This window comes from Paroedura picta, chromosome 15, assembly GCF_049243985.1.
Source record: "Paroedura picta isolate Pp20150507F chromosome 15, Ppicta_v3.0, whole genome shotgun sequence".
NCBI classification, from domain to species: Eukaryota; Metazoa; Chordata; class Lepidosauria; order Squamata; family Gekkonidae; genus Paroedura; species Paroedura picta.
Window position 1 is genome coordinate 16,966,213 of NC_135383.1, and position 22,805 is coordinate 16,989,017.

At 49.2% G+C, this 22,805-nt stretch overlaps 1 protein-coding gene across 1 annotated transcript in view; it reads right to left on the bottom strand.

Annotated features, from left to right (window-relative positions):
* PHF12 (PHD finger protein 12) overlaps positions 1-22,805 on the bottom strand; it is a 33,548-nt gene that overhangs the window by 1,847 nt on the left and 8,896 nt on the right. The window contains exons 3-14 of the mRNA XM_077311357.1: positions 15,233-15,305; positions 13,462-13,855; positions 13,030-13,150; positions 11,731-11,863; positions 11,457-11,621; positions 10,393-10,554; positions 8,100-8,892; positions 5,389-5,499; positions 4,320-4,463; positions 2,788-2,886; positions 2,085-2,167; positions 1,730-1,868 (exon numbers count right to left, since the gene is read on the bottom strand). Of these exons, the coding sequence (XP_077167472.1) occupies positions 1,730-1,868; positions 2,085-2,167; positions 2,788-2,886; positions 4,320-4,463; positions 5,389-5,499; positions 8,100-8,892; positions 10,393-10,554; positions 11,457-11,621; positions 11,731-11,863; positions 13,030-13,150; positions 13,462-13,855; positions 15,233-15,305 (2,417 nt within the window). The remainder of the gene's footprint in view (positions 1-1,729; positions 1,869-2,084; positions 2,168-2,787; positions 2,887-4,319; positions 4,464-5,388; positions 5,500-8,099; positions 8,893-10,392; positions 10,555-11,456; positions 11,622-11,730; positions 11,864-13,029; positions 13,151-13,461; positions 13,856-15,232; positions 15,306-22,805) is intronic.

Here is a 22,805-nt window from a genome sequence, read left to right on the forward strand (position 1 = left end):
TGATATGATCATACAAGATTACGTTGACTCCCCAAAAAAACAGCCCATTATGAGCCTGGAAGGAGTGGGAAGGGGAGGGGCCCCAAGTGGGCATGTACGCAGCTGTGCTTCCAGAACCATATTCTGCACCATTGTGCTTGCTTCTAAAAGGTAAAGGTATCCCCTGTGCAAGCACTGAGTCCTGTCTGACCCTTGGGGTGACGCCCTCTAGCGTTTTCTTGGCAGACTCAATACGGGGTGGTTTGCCAGTGCCTTCCCCAGTCATTACCGTTTACCCCCAGCAAGCTGGGTACTCATTTTACCGACCTCGGAAGGATGGAAGGCTGAGTCAACCTTGAGCCGGCTGCTGGGATCGAACTCCCAGCCTCATGGACAAAGCTTCAGACAGCATGTTGGCTGCCTTACCGCCCTGCCACAAGAGGCACTGTGCTCGCTTCTAGGGTTTCTCAAAGCCCAAAGAATGTTTCAGGGTTTCTCAATGGTACAAAACAAATTGACAAAGCCTGGTTTAGAATGAGCATGAAAGCACATGGAGCTACGAAAAGAGAGCTGGCTTGTGAATCTGCCTGACTGAGCATTTCCTAGCTCTTTTTCTCTCTGCTCCTGAGGAAAAGCAGCACACACAGCCAGAATGGGCAATCTTGTACTTAAGAATCATTTACGAGCTGCACAAAGACTGCAGTGGCGCCCTCTCCTGATGCAAGAGGGACCTGGACAAGACACAGAGACCGATGCAAAGCACTCAAAGGTATGGTGCTCCAGAGGTCAGATTCTGGGGAACACGAAGCTGCCACAAGCACCCCAAGTAATAGCACACTGGCATACCAGCATGGGGTATCAAATGTTACAGTAAAATAAACAGACTTCTAAGGAGTCCTCAAACTTCAATGGTTCTTCAATGTCCAGAATATTAAACAAATCTCAAAGCGTTTCGCTGCGTGGCTTTTTCAAGGGACATCAATTTACATTTTTTTCAACAGGAAACTTCCATTTTGCAGAGAGTAAGACTGTTATAACAACTGCTACTCCTAGCTTAACGCTACCATACCGGTATCCCAGTGCCCTATTACCTGCTTTGTATCCGGTCCTTCACTGGGTCCTACCCCCTCCTACTTAATTTTTGCACAACCACCCAGAAACAGAGCACTGGCGGCTGGCCTGAAGGGGGCGTGCCAAATTTCAAGAGAGTAAACGAACATGACTCTGGGGCAGAGGGCAGCAGTCGGAGACGCCAGGTTCCCTTTGCAGCAAGCTGTTCAGGTGCTGGGCACTGTGCAAGGGGCGTAAAGCAGGGGTCCTCAATCCCCGGTCCGCGGCCCGGTACCAGGCCGCAAAGGCCATGGTACCGTGCCGCCAGCGGCCGCGCCTTCCTCCCCCCCCCTGCAGCGAGAAGGGGGGAAGAAGCAGGCACGGCCGCCGGCACGCCAGCGACGGAAACGCGCATGCGCGGAGCTGCCTCGCATGCGTGTTTGCGCCCCCTGCTGGCAAAAACGCGCACGTGCGGCAGCTCTGCGCGTGCGCGTTTGCGAGCAGCGGGGGCCGCCGGGCCGCCGGCTCTCTCCAACCCTCGGAGGCGGTCCCCGACTACTAGAAGGTTGGAGACCGCTGGTGTAAAGTTTTCCGGTGAGTGGATTCTGGTGCAGTTTCAGGATGCAGGCACATATCATGTGGTGGCAGGAATGAGGCCAGCCCCTCTCCAAGCAAAGATGCCTTGACATCCAGAACTTACTGATCACGCTCTGCACTTTGGCAACCATGCTGCTGGGAGGGGTAAGGGCCATCTTCTCGGAGAAGTCACACGAGTACAGGACGTTGTCGACCGTTGTGCCGTGCTCACTGTAGTTGAGCAGCTCGTAATGCTTGGTGTTCTGCGAAAGAGGAATAAGGAAATCCACTCAGGGACGTAACCAGGACGGCCAGGGCCGGGAGACGTGGCCTGCGGGCCCACCCCTTCTGGAGGACCACATGGGAGAGAGATGTCATATCTCACCTCCCCCGGCAGATGCATGCATTTAGATCTAGCGCCCTTCCTGAGCTGTATCACAAGGCTTCTTTGGTGCAGTGGCCCGTGGCCTGCGACTCACCTCGTCGTAGAAAATGCAGGCGTGCTTGCCAGACACGTAGTTGCAGTGACCGTAGTTTGTAAGGCACACGTCCATGTCTGCTCCTGCCAAGGAAAAGAGAGTGGATGAGGCTCTAGGTCAGGCGTCCTTAACCAAGGTTTCGTAAAACCCTGGTTTTTATTTTTATGGCCCCGGAAGAGTTTTCTGAATGTTTTCTTAATTTGTAAAAAATATTCTTTAAATTTTGTTAAAAATTTATCGGGTGATATGGCCATGGATGGTCATGTCGACCTGCCCCCCCCCCCTCCCACAATGGCCAATGATGGTCCAGGAGGGTGTGAGGAGGGGAGGGGCTCTGGGTGGGCATGCACACAGCTATGCTTCCCAACCATATTCTGCACGACTGCACCACTTCTGGGGTTTCTCAAAGGTGACAAAGTTGAGAAAGGCTGCTCTGGGTCATGAGCAGCTTGGATACAGGCAGGTTATAATTGGGAGGAGGAAAGATGCTGGGAGAGGATTCAGCAAACCCCACCGTCCCCCGTCCCCCCTGCCCAATGGCTAGTTAGAAGCTGCCAAGACAATCCTTTTTCCTACTGACTTGGCAGCACCAAGACCTGCAGTGCAGCTCCTGCAAGGCCGGGAGGGTATTCAATGCAGGCTGGGCGACACAAGCCACGGTCTAGCCAGGGATCCCTAGTCATGCAATGAGCGGAGCTCTTGCCTGTCCCAATGTAGAGGGTTCGGTAGCACATGTTCACAGCGCTGCCCATGCCCAGCAGAGGGTAGAAGACAGCCCGGGCTTGCACCTCCTTCCTCTGCCCTGCAAGACAGAAAGATGACCTCTATAGCAAGCACGCCCAAAGAAAAAGAAACCCACCTCAATGGCAGCACAGAGATGCTCATTAGATGGCAGGAGCAGAACACCCATCTCAGCTCCCTGAGAGCAAAGGGAGGAGAACAGGGCAAAGAGGAGGGAACCCCTCCCTTGCTTCGGCAATTGATCCAGTTAAGGCGGTCCAGAGCCAGAAGCAGGCATCTGTCGGATCGCGAACCACAGCCTCATGTGGATGTGGATGAATGTAGATGGTGCCTCTGCCCCCCCCCCCCCACACACACTTGACAGAATGCAACATGCCACGTGACAACTCCTGTGCTCCATGGTCCAAAAAGCATCTTCCTGGCTGCCTGAAGGAGGCTATGAAAAGGTGCACCTGCAAGCATAGTTCTCCAGAGATCTGATCTCCCCTGCCTCTCATCCTGTTTCATTTCAGTAGTGTACCTCATAAATTTAAGAAGATCTTTTGGGAAGTCCAAGCTAAATGTGTAAAGGACTTGGACTTTACCGTGGAAACACACACATCTTCAGCTGTGTGAGCTCTGAGCACAACCTCCTCACCCCTCAAGTTTGAGGCACTGGGGGGGTGGGGGAGAGAAGAGTATTGATTTCCTCCAGCTGTGATCTGGCCTGTGCAAACAAGAGCCATGACTTGTTGCCAACGACTGCTTGGGGCAGGAGAACAGTGTGCATGCTCAGCCCATTGGCCCTGCTGGAGGGTCTGTTTTTGGAAGGGGAGGAGGAAAAGCACAGGCCATCTTTTAAAAAGAAGAATTCCTGTGTCTTTTTCAGTGGTTCCACTCTGTCCAGAACTGCTCCCCTTCCCGGTCCTAATCTGCCCTTATTTCGGCTCCCAGTCAACCTGCACTTGGGACATTCCCTTTAAAAACAGGAAGGGGGTGGACTTAACCTGGTTGGAAACATTATGTTTAAAGTATGCACATTTCTTCTGTGACTGCTAAAAGCGTTTCAAACCAAACATTCTTAAGAAGGGAGTAAATTCCAGGCCTCCACCTAGCCCCCTGCCCCCCAAGCATCTAACATTCCACCCTTTCTGTGCAGCACCCAAATGGAGTCCCGGAGAGGAGCAGAAGTTTAGAGGAGAGAGAAAGAAACTGCCCCAGCCAGGTTCCCTTCAGCTTGCCAATCCAGCCCCAATTGATTGGTTCCTCACTGTGATAGGAGAATGGAAGCTGCGCCAACAAGCTGTTGATGACACCTGGAGAAAATCCAGGCATGGGACAGATGGGCCCAAATCACCATCGTTGGCTCTGGAAGACCAGGGCAGTGGCTGAGACAGTAGCTCAACTGAATATGCTGAAATTCCTTCCTGCCCCCAGAGTAGGCAAGCTGGTAGACACTGCATAGACCCAACGCCCGAGGGCAGTGGAAGATGCCCCAGTTCTGCTTGCACCTACCTTCAGCCTGACTGCCCGTGGGGCTGGGTTGGGTGGCACCAACACTGCCCATGAGTGGCTGAACTTTGGAAGAAAAGAGCTGATGGATTCTCTGCAAGGCCAGGAACTTGATCAGCTTCTCATCCAGCATGCTAATCTCAATCTCTGCGGAGAGAAAAGAAGGTTGCTAAGGAGGGGGTTTGCCAGTATAGCTCTTGAGTCTCCCAGAAGCAAAGTGTTCAGCCCTAGCGTAAATGCCACTTCCATAGCAGGAAACAAGAGATTCCCATTTCCTCCCCTGTGTGTCACATCTTGCATACACTGCCCATGCCTTCTTCGTAAGGGAATGGCAAGCAACAGAAGGGTCACTGACCAGGCCTGGCAGCAGAAATGTGAAAGCCCCGGGGAGGGGGAGAAGGGAGATGGGGGAAAAAGACAGTGCAATATTACAGATATTCCAATTTCTCAAAATCTCATTGTTTTGTTCAATTACTTTAAAAAAAAATAACCACCCCTCATGCCAGACCAGGAGGAAACACTGTGGGTCAATGAAGTTTCTTGAATGTCAAATATTAAATGAAAACTGGTATATGAGGTTTTATAGATGGCAAATTGCCCCAAAAGATACAGTATAGGTCAATAAGAACTGTAACAGCAAATGTTGGACGTATTATAAAATAAATCCATCACTTTATCATACATGGTGGACTTGTCAGAGAGCCAGGAAATATTGGATTATGATACTGGAAATCAGATTTACAATGGGCCCAAAATGTACGTTATTGAATACAGTGTCAAATAGTATCAAAATGTATAGTGAACTTGTTAAATATGTGGTAAGAGCTGCCAGGATTTTATGCATCATAATGGGGGGAAAAATAATCTTACAGATCTTACAGAACGGTCAAATAGAATGATGGATTATGGGTTAATGGCAAAACTTACATATTTCATGCCAAACAGATTATAACAGAACATGGAGTCCAATATGAGAATATATTGAAAGGAAGATCAACATGTGAGCAATTGGCAGCCTGCAGAACGGCACGTCCTATGGGGAGGCGCTCGACAGAAAGAAGCTGGGACTCACCTCCGCTTCCATCCATTAATGCTTTCAGGGAACAGGCGAGATCCAGTGGGGCTGCAGAACTGGGAGGTGGCACTGAGGGTGCTGTTAAAACGCTTGGGCTGATCTTGCCGTCTGGAGAAGAAAGGGGAGAAATCCAAAAATGCTCACCTTTTTGCTGCTTTTCTTAAACAGCGCTGGGCCATTTCAACATGGCCCTGCAGCTGGTTCGCAAAGTCACAATTGTTACAGCAGCCCTTAGAACATCCAATGAAACCCTCAAGCCCCCTACCGACCGCCGCTTAAAAGCCAAGACTTTTCTAGCACCAGGTCTACTCTGTCCAGCCTCAACTGAGCTCCTGGAATCATTATATGGAACTATTATTTTTGGGTACAGCAAATGAATTCATTTTTATACCCGCTGTTAAGTATTATTGGGGTTTTGCAATAGTGGGTCTATGTAATAACTAGAGCTTGTTCCAGGAAATAAGGCGAGAGAGAGGTTTTTAAAACAGAAGTGCTAAAGTTAGTGCTAGCGGGCCCATGGAATGGCGGCCACAGGAGTGGAAAGCGAAGCCTGGCACCAAGATGCTCAAAGCACCTTTCCAAACCACACCAGTCTGCTATCTGAGTCTTCAGTGGATACTGCCATGCTGGCCTATGACGATCAGAAGAACCCTGCTAAAGGTCCATCAAATCCAGCACCTTATTTTTATTTATTTATGTATTTATTTTGTGATTTGTTTCCTGCCGCTCTCCGAAGGTTTGTGGCAGGTTAAAAAAGTCAGATATAATCTAAAAAATCCCATTAAAACCCCTGAAAAATAAATAAATAAAATACAACAATATCAACAGTATAAAATAAAGATACGGAGGAAATATTGTCCCATCTCTAACATCCCAAGCAATACCTCGGGGGGGGGGGGGGAGAAGGGTGAGGAGGGATAGATGGAACTTGCAAGCCGCCGCTCCTATAGGGGGGCCATGATTGTCCTTGCCGCCCACCCTCAAACATAGACTTGGTGGAAGAGCTCCGTTTTGCTGGCCCTGCGGAATGCTGAAAGCTCCTGCGGGGCCTGCAGCTCCTCCAGAAGCTCATTCCTTGCTCTCCTAACAGCCAGAGTTATTTATTTTACTGAATACATTTTGAGTCTGCCTTTTTCTCCGATTGGATTGGTGAGATTATCGGCAAAGAACTGCACATAAGCATTACAGCAAATGAATTTTCATTTTCATGTTACCTGCTACGAGTCTAAAGAGAGTGGCGGGATACAAGTCAATATAATAATAAATAATAAATAAATAACATGACCATATTATGGTTATATCACCTGATAAATGTTTAGACATCTTTTTTTTAAAATAAAAAATAAATTCCCATCCATTCAGGAAGCCTTTCCAGGGCCATCAAGAAACCCCGTCTGCGAAAGCCTGCCATAGAGAATAGCAGCAAATGCATTTCCATTAGTTCAGTAGCATGCGAATCTGGCCTTTTTCTGTAAGCAGCTCAGAATTTTTCCAAGCCCCTTCCCAATCGTTCCCAGAATTTTCGTGTGGCTCCTGGTACAAAGCACTTTCCAACTAACAGATAAGACTGATTAGAACTCAGGCCAAGGTCCCTAGAGAATAAGCTACATGCCACCTTACATGGATAATACAAAGCACAAGAGGTCGGGAAACTTTACAGGGCAGATGTGGCATTTTGATAAAGTGCTTTCTGGCACATGGTGGGCACCAGTGAGGGAGGAGGGGAGGACTTTGACCTGTCAAGAATGCCAAGCTAAATCTTTGGGTTTGAGATTTGCTGGTACAGGGTAGCATGTTTGTGGGAACTGGGTACTCTGTACAAGTTTGATGCTGGTGGGAAGCTGCCTGACTCCAGCCACCAATCATGTCTTTTCATACAGAGTGTGACACAATGAGACTGTAAGAAAAGCCATGTTGGATCAGGCTACTGTCCCATCCAGCCCAACACTCTTATCTCAAACAGTAGCCAAAGCCAGGGGCCATCAGGAAGTCTACCAGTGGGGCCAGAACTCCAAAAGTCCTCCCACTGTTGCCCCCAAGCACCAATAATACAGAACCTGACTGCCCCAGACATAACGTTCCATCTGTACCTTGTGGCCAACAGCCACTGATGGGCTTCTTGCTCCATATATTTATGCAGTCTCCTCTTGAAGCTGCCTATGCTTGTAGACACGATGCAACAATTAAGATTGCAAAGGAGGCCGGGAGCGTACTCCGCTTTGTAGAAGAATACATACAGGGCTAGTGCCCCAGCCAGATTCTGGATGCACTAACACCAAACCACCCAAACAGATGACAAAAGAAACCATCTGCTGGGCAACCACCGTAACAGCGGGACTGAGCAAAGCTTCCCTGACAAACAGCAGATGAGAGCTGCCCCTACTACACCCCTGAACACTTTCAAGCTGCCAAAGGAAAAATGGAATGGAATTTCAGTTGAGAAAGTATAAAAAACAGATGAAGATGCCTCATAGAAGGTGGATCCTAATTGCCAGTGAAGAAGTGAAAGGTCTTTCCCTGCATATACTACCAGACTGCATATACTTTCTTTGCATATACTACCAAGATCTTCTGCGACTCCACCCTTAAGGATTCCTGGCATGCTCTCCTTGTCACTCCACACTGAGCAGGAGGGCAGCACGGCCCACACTCAGGGATTCGCCCAAATGCTCCAGAGTTCCATTACTCCCGTGCCCCCTGCTGCTCACCTGGAGGCGGTGCCGGGGAGCAAAATCCGTGAGCAGCTCCGACAGCAGAGATCCCGTCGCCCACAGTCGCCTGGGGAGGAGTGAGTGCCCGGGTGGCTGTCAGGGGAGAATCCATTGTTCCCAAGTCCCCAGCCAGCAAAGGCCCGATCTGTGTCTGTGCGTTCTTCCTCTGCAAAGTGCTGGTCGCTTCCAGGCTGGGGCATGAGTTCAGGATGGAAGCCGGCATGCTGGCGACTGGCACAGAACTCCTATGCACACAAGAAACAGGCCCCACCGCATTCTCAGTCTTTACAACAGCTCCTGCCATGTGATTGAGGAGCCCACAAGCTGCGGGAGGCGTGGAGGGCCTGGGCCATGGTTGCCGATGAGACAGGCCGGGAGATATCACGCTGCCCTGCCCGCTTCGCCTCGGAGAGTCAGTCAAGTGTGCTGTGGAGTCACTGTAGAAATGTGGCCCGTTGACTTTCACCTCCGAGGCAGGGCTGGGGCCGTTGGATGTCCCGCAAGGTGATGCCTTCTTGGGCCTGTCCGGACACGAGGGGTAGTGGGCATCCTCCTGCAGAGCGCCCAGGGAGTTCTGAGTGGCCATTCCAGGACCACAGGATGCTGGGTAGATGGAAGGGACAGTTGCCTTGTCAGCTGCCTGGTACGGACTGGCGAGGGAGCTGTCAGTGACGATTGCTGGTTTCACATCGGCTGTTTCTGCCTGTTCAGAGTCCCAAAGCGAAGGCATCTGCTTAGCAGACAAGTGTTTCAGGATGCTGCACTGCAGGGCAATGACGCTGCACAGCCACTGAAAGCAGAGACACAAAGGGCACACGTTAAGAAGAGGCCCCACAATGTTCAGCAGCCAACCCACCCCACAGCCCTATCCGCCAGAGCTGGCTCGCCAAACCCCGCCAGCAGGTGTGGAAATGGGACAAACGGAAGTTAACAGGGAAATGATTGCCTCCAGAACTGCCCCTCTGCAGGAAGAACTAGACACAAGGCATCTCCTTGCCCACCAACTCTCATCTGGCCAGGCTTCCCTTTCTAGAGCTGGAAAGGGGAGCCGATGCCCCAGGAGCTGCAAGCAGGCCCCCGACAGCTCTTACCAACTCTGAACAGTTCTCTCCTGCCTACCGTTTGGGTGTCTGGTCATTAAAAAAAATCCACTTGACTATTCCAGCAATTTGTTCTTCTTGTGCTGTTGGTCTCTAAGTGCAGCGTGGGATAATGCAGGCTTACTTCTATAACTTGGCGAACCCCCTTTATCGCAGAGCTCAATGTTTTTCCATCCAACGTGTTCCAAGGGAGATTTGTTAAGACTCCTTTCGAAAACAGATTATGTCCTTGCGAACTAAGTGTTCCTGATGCTATTCAACTTATTTTACTTGATGATTGTCCTTTGAACGTGGTCCAGTGAGGCATGGCATACCCCTTATACCTAATTGGAGAACTCATCATAAAGACCTGATCTGTCAATTTCTATGGAGTGATAAGGATGCTAATATCACTTTTACTGTGGCTGATTTTTCTAGCTACAGTTTTTAAAATCTAAAATCTAAAATGACTGGTGCTTTATGATCATTCCACTATTTCTGTTTCCCTTGTTCCTAATTTGTTTTATGCCAGTAACTGTATGGAGTTGTGTGTGGGTGCCCAGAGCAGCTATATACTAGAGACTCATGTTGTAGCTGGGGGAGCAGCTAATATGTTTTTTCCTCTCTCTTTTTCATGCGTTCTAAGGAGAGACTAAGCAAATGAGTTGGAAGTTACCAGTTTCCAAGCAAAGGCAAGTTCGTTGTTTCATGCTCCATAGAAAAGAGGCTCGACACCTAAATCTGGACCGCGGCATGCAGAGACTGCTGAGGCAAGACACATCTCCCAATCTTATACTGCAAGTATCCCAGATTCAGGCCCCTCCCGTAACAGAAACTGCCTCCTTTCCTGCACAGTCCTTGACTGCAGACATCCAAGATGCTTGGGGAGAAAGGCCCTTGGCTGACAGAAGGCAGTCTTCCTAAGAGGTCTAGATGTTTCTCCTGCTTTTCAGGCAAAGTAGCTCATTGGGAATCAAAGCTTAAGAAGACTGACACTTTTCCATGCAAACTCTTCAATGGGAGGACGCCCAGCTGAGCTGGCTGAGGGAATATTGTTAAAGCACTCCAAGGGTCAGCTATTGGAGTTGTGGGAAAGGGTCAGCTGTCGGCATCACCCAAGACAGAAGGGGCTTGACGAAGCGGGCCCTCCCCAGACCAGCTGTAAGGCAGCTCCATGGAGGCTACCTCAGACAAGGCTTATCTGCACTTACCTCTTGCTGCTCTGTCTGGGTGGCTAAGTGCTCCGAATTCCAAAGGTGCTTATGCATGGTCTCCTCGGGGACCCCGTTACAGATGAGCTCCCCATCCCTGATGGCTGCTGGTGGTAGCAATGGAGGTGGAACCTGATACTGGGATTTTATAGCATCAGGAACCTGCAGGGAGGAGAGAAAAGACTGTTGACCTAGTAGGAGCATAGTTACAGCAAGAGACAGTGGACAACAGTATAGAGTTTAAATATGCAAAGGAGGAGTACAACACTGGCTGCTTAGAGAATATTTTTATGGAGAGGAGAAACAACATGGTAAAGAAGAGAGGGGAGAGAGAGAGTCCTAACAGTCTGACATTCTGTGGAAGGAATCTGGGAGGAAGTTGCTCGAAGGAGTAGGTAGTCTCCAATTGAGACCATCAGGGCCCATTACGCATTGGATAAGGCACTTCCAATGTACTTTACAAGATTTTTCTGTTCTGCACTAGAAAATTCAGCTGCAAAGGCACACTGCGTAAGGGGTCCAAGACACAGGAAAATGCCAGGAAGATCCTAATCTAAATATGCTAAATACATGCCCCTTGTAGGCTTTCTTCATGTGCAGTACAGTACTTCTGCCTCACACAGAGATTTTACAGCAGGGAAAGCTCCTGATTAGGAGCAGCTACCAGCACTGTGACTTCCAGAAGGGAAATGACCTTCTTGATAGGAGAGGGTGTCACTTCCTTCCAGAGCCATGCAGCGTCACTGCTGGCAACGCTGAGACACTGGGATAAGAGCTTTTTGTTTGCACCCTGCTTTTTACTACCTGGAGGAGTCTCAAAGAGGCTTACAACTGCCTAGCTCTCCCCACACCAGACACCTTGTGAGGCAGGTCGGGCCAAGAGAGCTCTGAGAGAACTGTGTCTGGTCCAAGGTCACATAGCTGGCTGCATGTGGAGCAGGAGGGGGGGAATCAAACCCGGATCTCCGGTTTAGAGGCTGACACTCTTTGCCACGTCACCAAAAAGGCAAGACGCTGCACAGCTCAGTCCCTTGCTGGCCACTCATCGGCAACACGGTCTCTACCTTCAAGGCCCTTCTCTTCATCGACTGCACCACCCGCCGATTCGGTGGATGCTTCTTGTGGATCCGATTCAGGAAATCCACCTTGACTGCATGCTGGGAGATGGTGTCTTGGAAGCGGTCAAATACCCGGCACCGGTTGCTCAGAGTCATGTTCTTCTGGTTCAGCTGGAGAGAAGAAGCAGTGCTGCGTTACAACTCCCACAAACGGAACCATCACGTGATGGGCAGGGAGGGAGAGAAGGACCCAGAGGCTGCCGTAGGGGGCGTGGCTTACCACAACATGCTCAATGTGATTCGGACACATCCACCTGCCTAAGGGCATGGCTGTGAGGGGAGGCTCCAGGCAATCCATGTGGAACAGGAGTGGGCAGTAATCACACTGGATGAGAGGGGCCACTCGGCAGCTCCTGAAAAGGGGGATGAAAAGTTACACGGGGCAGGGTGCCAATTGTCACCACCCATGTCCTTCCCAGAAAAGAGACTTCTGATGGGAAAGGGGCCAGCCCTGGTAAAAGCTACTGAAACACAGGCAAAGTGGCAGGCTGGCCCAGACATGTATTCAGCCAGCTTCCGGGGAGGTCTCCAACTACAGCAAGCAATTGAGTTGAAATGAATGTTTGAAGCGATACCTCTGACACACCAAAACTTCCTGGAATCAACCCAGAAGCGCCGCTCATGACTTTCCGGACTGGAGGAATGCTACACAAATCCCTGGGCACTATTGCCTCAGGCCTTAATTTCAATTCATCAGCTGCTTGCTGTAGTTGGAGTCCTTCCCAGACTGGGTACGTGTCTGGGCCAGAGATATAGTAACATCAACTGGACCCTCCCCACCAGAAAGATGCCCCCTGAATACATTCTCATTCTGGAAGAACTTTTGTTAACTGGGACTGCTGACACTGCTAGTTGGTACTCAGGTTCATGCCTAAATTAACTGCTGTTACAAACCAATGTTAACTGTTATTACATGCATTAGTGAACTGTTTTAATTATTTTTTTTATTCATTGAATTTTATGTGAATGATATGTTGTACGCCACCCTGAGCTAGTCCATAATACATACATCCATAATACATATCAAATAATACATACATACATACATATAAAGAGTTCTTCAGCACCTAGAATTTCTCCAAGCACAAATCAGACAGTATATAGAGTGCTACCCAGTCACTTCTCAGTTCATCCCCACAACCACAATTCCCCATTACTATTCCTATTTTGCTGATGAGGAACTAAGGCAGGGACATGGTTGGCTGTTTTATTTTTGAGGGAGGACCTGGACCCAAGAACAAAAAAGCAGGGAAATCTCCTGCTCTAGCAGCTGATCAGCCATTTTCCAGAAAAAGTGGTGTGTGCATTCTTCCTTTCACTGGCTGTGGATTTTACAAGGGAGAACGTGTGCACAGCCGACACCAATGGGCCTCTCTCATGCCCCCCAGTAGCAGACCTGACGAGGGTCCTAAAGAACGCCCCTGATCTCCAGACAGCAGGCTCAGAATTCCAATGTGGCTCTTGCGGCCCCCACAATGCAACAGCATGCCTAGCTCTGCCACCACTCCTCCATGGATACCTGCTGCACGTGAAGCAGACTTTCACCGGCAAGGGAACCAACCCATTGTGGTCCAATTCGTGCTGTGCTTTCTTGACATTCTTTCCACTGGTCTCCTCCTTCCTTCTCCTCTTACTAGTACCTGGAGAAGATGGAAACAGCTCCCTGTTACTTCTATAATACCTAAACTTGCAGATACAGAAAGCAGGGACAATGGGAGAAGAAAATGTGCGGATGTTAGACAAAGAGCTAAGCGCCCCCTGCGCCAAGTGCCCTGACAGTGGTGGGTGCTTCTACTCCCCACGGAACAAGAGGGTGGGGAGGTTAAGGCCTGCCTCATTTTCACAGGTCAGACCGTTGACTGCTGACATTCCGTGTGTCCTTTGACACCTGGGAGAAACAAGGTGGCACCTCAGGAAGACAAAGCATGCAAGAGGAGGGTGCTCCACTTGCCTGGAAGTGCTGTGGTGCAGGTCAGTTCATTGGGCAGCTGGAACTGGGTCGGGTTCCGTTCCATGGCAGCAGCGATGAGCAGCTCAAAAGGCCGCTTCAGATGGGGCTGCCCGCAGTCTGTTTCTGTCGTGGGGGCCGAGTACTCGTCCACATCAATGATGTCCTCGTCCACATCATTCTGCTCCGAGTTGGGCGTTTCAGTGCTGGCGTTGGACGTGGGCGTGCCCGGCCGGCTCGCCCTGCGCTCCAAGAGCCGAGTGTGAGAGAGGGCCCGGAGGCTGCCGCCGCTCGATCGGTCCAAGAAGTCTGCGTCACTGGTGGGGGACGTGGTCCGTTTCCCGGATTTGTCCACCAAGCCATTCACGTGGCCCAGCTCTTTCTTCTGCTCTCGCTTCTGCAAGACACAGTCAGACAGTCAGATTTAACACAGCGGGCAGAAGAGAAGAATGCGAGGCATCTTCCTTTGCACCAGGGAAATAAGTTTTAAAAAATTATTTATTAAATAAAAAATGAAAAAGATTCTCATTATACACAGAAATGAAGCTGAGAAACACAATCTGCAAGACAAGAAAAAAAATACTGAACGCATCCAATCAAGCGGTCATATAGTCACCATGCAATGGCAGTATGCAATAGGAGGATTTGAAAGGTACCGACTGCTTATCTCAAAGCAGTCCTCCTTCAAAAATGGTTCTTGAAGAGGTGATGGCTTTGCATTCTGCTGAGCAATTCTTTATGGAAAAGAATACCAGCCCTTGACAAATGCCTCATTTGACTACCCCTTCTGACAGCTTAATTGGACAGGCAAGTTCCTCCATTAAACAAGTTTGCTGTAAGGTCTGATGCCGCCGGTTTATGTCTAGGGGATTTGATGATCTCCAGTGCAGTGCATTTGAAGAATGTTTGCGCTAAATCGTTTTTAAACAGGTACAAAGGCAATACCCAAATGTGGGGCGCTTCTTGTGAAGTAAGGGGGGAAAAGAGGAGGGAAATCCTATTCAAACGGCATCCTAGAAATATCTGGAGACCCAGAAATATTTTTTCCAGCCGTTTTACTCTTCAGGTACACCTTGAAGCTGGCAGCTCCAGGAGTCAATATTTGTATGCAGCCGTTCTGGCTGGATTGGCTGCAGCAGCCAGGGCAGCCATCGCTGATGACAAGCCAGAACCAGGCCCAATCATCTCCCTCACCCATTTCCCACACACAAGGCAGGCATAGCTCATTTCCCCTTTTGCTGCTATGGCAACAACAGGAGGGTGCTTCATTCTTTCAGCGCTAGCCGGAAGGAACTGGGCTGCCTGGCAATCCAAGCTGCCAGCCTGAAAGAGGCAGAGGCCTGTTGCCAGCGCAGGGACCGCTCCTTTTTCACAGCTGCAGCCAGCTCGCAATTCAGGGGCTTGAGGAGACACAGAAGGTGGCAGGTCACAGCCCCACTAAGCAAGGACAGCCACTTGAGAGTGGATTGACACGCCCGGGAGAGGTGGCGGCACAGGTGGTTTCTTCATCAAAGGTGACTTCATTCATCTAATTTTTTTTTTCATGGACTGACGAAGGAGGGTTTTCCCTTGACTGAAGAAGGCTGCCGTTTGAAACAAACATCCCGGCGTTTAGAGAGAATTTTGTTTTTGCAAGCAAGCTGCTGCTGTTTTCTCTCATATAGATTTTTTTTTCATAGCTACCAGCTCTCCTGGGATTGTTCCCAGCAACGGAGGCACAGAGATTTATATCTGGAGCCTGAGAGGTTCAATTTGGGAAACAATTTGTCTTTACCTTTCTACGCACAGTGCAGCGATGACACATCCACTCCCCTGGAGGCAGCATCTCCTCACTTAATGGAGGGTTACTATGAGAAAAGAAGCAGACAGTTATCCTTCAGCTCTAACATGTGACGGGGATATACATCCAGCTTAAATTTCCTGATAGCACAGGCATTACTGTACAAGCACACACAAAGCTTGCAAAGGGGATGGATGTCCAACGCTATCAAGCACCATCTTGGAGCAAGGGCACTTGGCGTTACCTTGCTGGGAAGAACAGAAAGCAGCTGACCTTCCCAAATGCCATTCAGTGCGGAGGGCCAAAGCTGACTTCTCAGCAAAGAGAGATCTCACACAAGGGCCCCTTGCAGATTGTGACCAGGTTTTACATGTACCATAACTGCTGTCTTCCAACCCCAACCCCCCCCCCCCCTTTTATGCTGCCATTTAGACAAAAGGCAGGGACATAAAGGAATAAGCCAAACACAGATCTGGAGGGCAGGGGAAAGTCTAGGATGTGCAGCACAGGGAAAGAACCAAAGGAAAGCAAGCAAAAGGAACGAGAAAGAGATGCTGGATCCAAGAAGTTTGAAGACCACCTTGAGCCCGAACACAGTCTGCCCACACCCTCCCAAGGGACAGCTGCTTCTCTTCCCAACATGCTCCTGGGCCCGTAAAGGACTTCTGCCCCCTTCTTTCCAGATCTTAGTTACTGCATTGTTGTAAGGTAGGAAACTGGAGTGGTGCCACAGATAAGAGTTTGGGCACAGGAGAGAACCAAGTTCCACCCCCACCACCATCATAGCTGCAAAGCTCCAAGTCTAATGCACCTCACAGATGTGTCAGGGAGATAGTGAGAAATACTGTGGGGCAAATACTGGTATGCAAAAATGATGCTAAGAAATCACTTAAAAATATTTGTCCAGCTGTTGGACCTCACAATTGTTTATTATTTCCACCAACATCCAGGCAGGGGCCAGGCCCAGTTCTCAGTCCGTAATACAGCCATTATTGTACTGGCCTATCTTATAGTTCTGGGGAAGGAAATCGCAAGAAAACGCTAGACGGCGTCACCCCGAGGGTCAGACATGACTCGGTGCTTGCACAGGGGATACCTTTACCTTTAGCAAAAGTTAGCGCAATACACACACACGGGGCTCTTTGAACCATTAGAATTGGCGTTCATAGAATCGCTCTAACTGTCAGGAACTTCTTCTGGATGTTTAGATGGAATTTCTTTTGAATTAATTTCATCCGAAAGCTTGATAATGGGGCTCCCCAAACTTGTAAGGCCTGTGGAGCAGCTGTACAGCTAGTGCCGCAAAGCAGGGGTAGTCAACCTGTGGTCCTCCAGATGTCTATGGACTACAATTTCCATGAGCCCCTGCCAGCGTTTGCTGGCAGGGGCTCATGGAAATTGTAGTCCATGGACATCTGGAGGACCACAGGTTGACTACCCCTGCCGCAAAGGACATTTGCCAGAGGACGTTTGTTTTTAAAACCACCCTTTGCCACCCGTTAGAACAGCAAAGACCGAAAAGCATGACCTGCAAAAAGAATCAAGTACAGTGGGGAAAAACACAAACAAAATCTGTGACTCAACAACCTGGCAGGAGATTTGGGGAGCGTAGCTGAAGGTGATGACCTGACTTTGAAAAGGGGGGGGGGAAACACCAGCATTTAACAGTTCGCTCTTCCAATTAACAGCTGCCCTCTGTGCCTTGAGGAGACTGCCAGTTTTATCACAGACCTGTTTCATCAACAGATCTGATGGGGAAGGTTGTCAGCAGTGCTGGAGATTCTTTTAGGAGTACGGACTTCTAATCTGGCATGCCAGGTTCGATTCTGCACTCCCCCACATGCAGCCAGCTGTGTGACCTTGGGCTTGCCACAGCACTGATAAAGCTGTTCTGACCAAGCAGTAATATCAGGGCTCTCTCAGCTGCACCTACCTCACAGGGTGGCTGTTGTGGGGAGAGGAAAGGGAAGGTGACTGTAAGCCACTTTGGGACTCCTTTGGGTAGAGAAAAGAGGCAAATAAGAACCAACTCTTCTTCATGAATCTCAAGGGCTCTCTCAGCCTCACCTCCCTCACAGGGTGTCTGTTGTGGGGAGAGGAATGGGAAGGTGACTGTAAGCCGCTTTGAGCCTCCTTTGGGTAGAGAAAAGCGGCATATAAGAACCTACTACTACTACTTCTTCTTTGAGGGGGGAAGAATGATGGCATTCAGAAGTGCAGGGTAAGGAAAAGCTGGATCCAGCTTACACAGCAAGGAAGTCGATGTGCACCAGCACATCCAGCCTCAGCGGCACGTAAGGACCCATCCACACAGAGTGTGTCACAGGCAACAGACAAAAGGCCTCTTTGTGGAGCAGAGCCGGAGCTCCCCTTCAGCAGCTATTGCCATTTGGGCTGTCCCAAACCTTTTTCCCCGCCCCAGATGTGGAAATGCAGAAAAGAGCCCTAATCTTGCATTCTGACACCTAGAAATCAGACCTCGCTATGCTGGGGGGGGGGGGGGCTGCATTTACAAAAGGCTCCATATTTGGGGCACTGGTCACATTTATCAGGAAGTGTTGCCACCCTCCCCCAGAGGTATGTGTATATGTGTAGGGACTGGGCTTCCAAAGTGTCCCTGCTCTGTCTTATGGTTGGGTTACATCAGGCGTTCTCAACGAAACCCCGGGGTTTTCTTGACAGCCCTGGAAGGATTTCTTGAATTTTTATACACACATACACTTAACATGAAAGAGCCTTTTGTGGCACAGGATGGTTAATCAGCCAACATGCTGTCTGAAGCTCTGACTACAGGGCCGGGAGTTCGATCCCAGCAGCCGGCTCAAGGTTGGCTCAGCCTTTCATCCTTCCAAGGTCAGTAAAATGAGTACCCAAGCTTGCTGGGGGGTAAACGGTAATGACTGGGGAAGGGAATGGCAAGTCACCGTTTTGAGTCTGCCATGAAAACGCTAGAGGGCGTCACCCCAAGGGTCAGACATGACTCGTTGCTTGCACAGGGGATACCTTTCCCTTTACACTTAACATTTATTAAACATTTATCGGGTTATGTTATGACTATATATGGTCATGTCGTCCCCCCTCCCAAAATGGCCAATGATGAGCCTGGAGGGGGTGGGAAGGGGAGATGCCCCGCCCAGACACAGCTATGCTTCCCAATGACATTCTGCACGATCACAGCACTTCTGGGGTTTCTCAAAGCCTGAAGAACGTTTCAGGGGTTTCTCAATGGTAAAAAGAAATAATTGAGAATGGCTGGGTTCGGCACTATAGTCTGTGGTATTTATATTGTTCTGTGTCAACATTCTGGAAGGACCCCTATCCCAGTTCCAAAACCCACCGCAGTTTACAGAAAGGACAGGCTTTCTGGGTTGTTATTTATGTGCTGGGACCTAGCCTGGAGGCCTCAACAGCATACGTGGCTCTCATAACTAAGGAATGTAATGACTTTCAACCAGGACCCACCGAGAAGGAGCCTCCCCCTCCCCCTCCCCCTGGCTGCACTAGTAAACTCTCGGGTTCTGCAAAAGACCTGTGTATCGCCCATGGCATATATGCCTCTCTGCAGCTGTCCCTTAAATGTTTTCTGGAGAGAACCTGCGTGCATATTGACTTGGCCATGATCCATGCCTACCGCAAAGAACCAGCAGCTGGGCCACTGCTGTCCACCCCCAGCAGACAGTTTCCCAAGCTACAGCTCACTGCCATCGGTCACAACCAGAGAAATGCAAAGGGCTCATCTTTTCCAGAGACAGATCCATGATCAGGAAACAGCTCCCTTCCCTCCACACAGTGGAGCTCTTTGTTAAGATCCTGCCAGCAGGGGGAAGTGAGGAAGCAGTTACAAGAGCTTCTGTTGCTCCAATCCAGTCGCTAAAAATCCACCTGCCTTTAAAACAAGTTATGCCATTCAGAAACCAGTGGTTGCAATTCATCCCTCTCCAGGTGGAAGGAACGAAGCCAAGGAAGAGGTTGTGGGAATCAAATATGGCCGCACGGACATCCACACAAGGGGTTCCGTTGCAAACGTTCAGCATTTGACCCCTTTATGTGGTCCAATTTGAGCTGTGCTTTCTAGACATTCTTTCCAAAGACTAATTCTTGCTTTCCCTGACAGATACCTGATTAGTTTAACCGGCATTCTGGCATACTTGCCTTCTACTGTTTAATAGGGCCCATTCCGCATACATTGAAGAATGTACTTTCCACCTGCTTCTGCAGCTGGATTTTCTTATATGGCAAGGGTAGGCAACCTGTGGTCCTCCAGATGTTTATGGACTAAATTCCCATGAGCCCCTGACAGCAAATGCTGGCAGAGGCTCATGGGAATTGTAGTCCATGGACATCTGGAGGACCACAGGTTGACTACCCCTGCTGTACGGAACAGGAAAACCTACTTCTAAAGGGCACTGAAATTGCTTTATCTAATGTGTGCAGGATAGGCCTAGGTAAGGTGGGAGGTCCTGGGAGCTGGTCGAGGTTGAGCTTCATTCATCCCTGATATGGCTGACTTCTGAATTCTATATATAGGTTGGAAACTGATCCCAAATCCTTTAGGGATGAAAGCCGATATTTACATGAAACAAAATACACAACTGCTGTCTTTGCCCCCTGAAAACTACAAGTCTTTCAGAAGCATGAAAGGAGAGAGCCGTTTCGTCAGATACTTTCATGTTTGCTGTAAAACTCACGCACCACTGCAAAGCAACAAAACACTAATTAAAGCCAAATATGTTACCGACAGTGTGGCCCACACATCATTTAAACCTGACTATTAAAAAAAGATGCTTCTTCCTTGCAATATACTCTCTGTTTACCTATCCTCCCAACCCTTTCAGCAAGTCACAGAACTTCCCATGACAAAAGTAGGCCAGTTTTTTCTAAGAGGGCTTGGCCTTTTATTCCTCCTTGCACATAAGCCTTTCTTCCCTCCCTTTTTGTGGCTACGAAGAATTCCTGGAGGACATGCTCTCTACATCTGGCCCCTTCTACAATCAGAGTAGCATTTTCACAAGGAAAACTGGGTACTACTTACCAGACAGGGGAAGTTTTTTTTTTGGGGGGGGGGAGAGTTGCCCTGCCCTCGAGACACTGCTAAATTCAAACTCTGTAGACTGCAGTTTCCAGCTTTGCTAGGAGCTCCTCTGCATGCAACATGCCTGTGAGCTCGGCAGTCAGAGTTTCAAATTCAATTTTCAAGAGCCTGAATTGGGGCTACCTGCACAAGGTAAGGCCAAGCTTCTCCAGCCCACACCATTTTTCCTGAGATGAAATGGCCTTATGAGGCACGGAGCAGCTTCCAGGAACCATTTCAGAAAAGGGGAAAAGGCTGAGGCGGGCTGGTGAGGTCGATCTAAATCAGGGGCCCACAACCAGAAAAATAAAATTGGAGAGAGAGAAAAAAAAGGGGGGGGTTGTGGGCTCTGTCCATGCATCTCCTGGCATTGTGCATAGCTGAACTCTCAAGTTCACTCCTGGAGTGCATGAAAAGCTCCTGGGCAGATCAGCATATGTGATTTCCTCCTGGTCCTGAAAGGCTCACCCAGAGTGTGTGTGTGTGTGTGTGTTTTGCATGCTTAAGACCCAGCATGCTAAATGCTTCTCAGGAAGTTTAGTGTTTTCTCTTCCCCCACCCTTGGCACTCTTTATAAACAGAACTATTTGCACAGGGAAGGGGGCGGGGCGGACTCCAGTTGCATTTGATCCAAACGCCATGAAGCCATCTTTTCCAAGCAGGGTTTTTCTTGGGCTTCCTAATTTGCAACAGCCCTGCTTGCTGCACAAGAATCCACAGAGGAAGCCACACAAACAGCACGGAGGGATCTGCAGCAGGAAGCAAAGTTGTTGTGCTAAGGTGGCCGAGCCAAATTACCAAATCAAAGCAGATGCCAAGCCTCCTTTTCAGAAAGATGCAGATGGCCCAGCCAAGAGCTCAACGTGGCAGGGCGCTTGTGCTCAGAGAGGCCTCAGGACTGACATTCTCAGTTGGGGAACGTAAGCTTTGGCAGAGCTTCCAAATCAGTCAAAAGGTTGGCTAAGTCCAACCAGCCATCAGTCCAGTTTGCCACAACTGGTGTCCAGGTTTGCTGCCTTCTTGCTCCCCTCTCAAAATCTTCCGCAAAGTTACTTGCCAAGCTCTCTCCAAACAGGCTTCTATTCATCTCTAAACCCTAAAAACGGATTCCAAGGACAAGTGGGATAACGGATCCTAATTTTGAAAGATCCGCTTGAAGCATCATGACCTACCGTGGCAGTGTTTCGAGTCCACCTTACGAATAGAAAGCAGGACTACATATAAACCAGGGGTGGCCAAACTGGCAGGGACTTATGGTAATTGCAGTTCATGGACATCTAGAGTGCCACAGTTTGGCAACCCTTGACAGAAATGAACATCCTTAACACCAAGTTAATACAATGGCCGCTGACTCAGAGGCCCTGGCTGAGCAGAAAGATATTAAATGGTGTAAGATAAATAGTCTACCCTGACTGAAGGTGAGAGTCTTGCCACCCAAGAACCTTTAACAAGATCCTAAGGTTTCAAAATAGGGACTTTCTTACAGCAAAATATACACTTTCCACTGACCCATGCTCCCCCCCCCCCAGAGTCTGCTCACTCATATATGCCTGCATGTGCTTCACAATCATTTTTTAGGAGACTCAACAATAAACAGGGGCCTTAAAAGCTGCCACAGCTCTTTAAGCTGCACATGGTGTGTGCTGCACAGCAGGCACGGTGGAATCCTGGCCTCCCATGAGAAAGGCAGTCTAGCTTGGTAGAAGTCAGGCTCAAATTACAATAAACCCAGATTCTTAATTGCAACCATTCACTTCCAGAGGCCCAAGGTGCACATTGGCGCCACAAGACCGACCTGGGTGCTTATCCGATTGCCCAGCCTGAGACAGGGTTATTTGTAAAACCTTTAGCTTCTGTAAAAGCTTTCTGAAGTTACCAGTTTGGTTTTATTAGTCACATCTAAAGGATGCAACTTGGGAGTCAGATTTTTGTTTCCTGATTAACCTTCCTTAGTGCAGTTCTTTTACAGAATTGCCCATAAAATTTGGCTTCTGCTTTAGACAAATTCAACGTCCTTCCAGAGCTTCTGGGGCTTTTGTAGGGGGAAGTTAAAACATACACCAGCAAACAATGCCAGGGTTCACACAGGCTTTTCCTTCTCTCCCACAACATTAATGTTTTCGCTGCCACAGCATTCACACTCATGGCTCTGTTGAGCTTCTCATTTCCCCCTCAGATCATTCCATGCCAGCTGGCCAAGTCTATCCCACACTCCTGGACAACCTGGACAATTACAGATCATGCACAGATGAACGTGTGAACTTATTTCACTGAAAAGCATCACAGGAAGGTCAATGCAAGCATCTGAGCAATGGCTGATCTTTTGACTTCCTCAGAGGTTTTGTTTGTGTTGCTACTATTCTGCACAAACCTCTGCATGTATAAGTCACCACAAGGACCATTATCACGAGAAATATGCACATATGAAACAGCCCTAGGTAACAGTTGAAGAGGGATGTAGACAAGCTGGAGCGTGTCCAGAGGAGGGCAACAAAG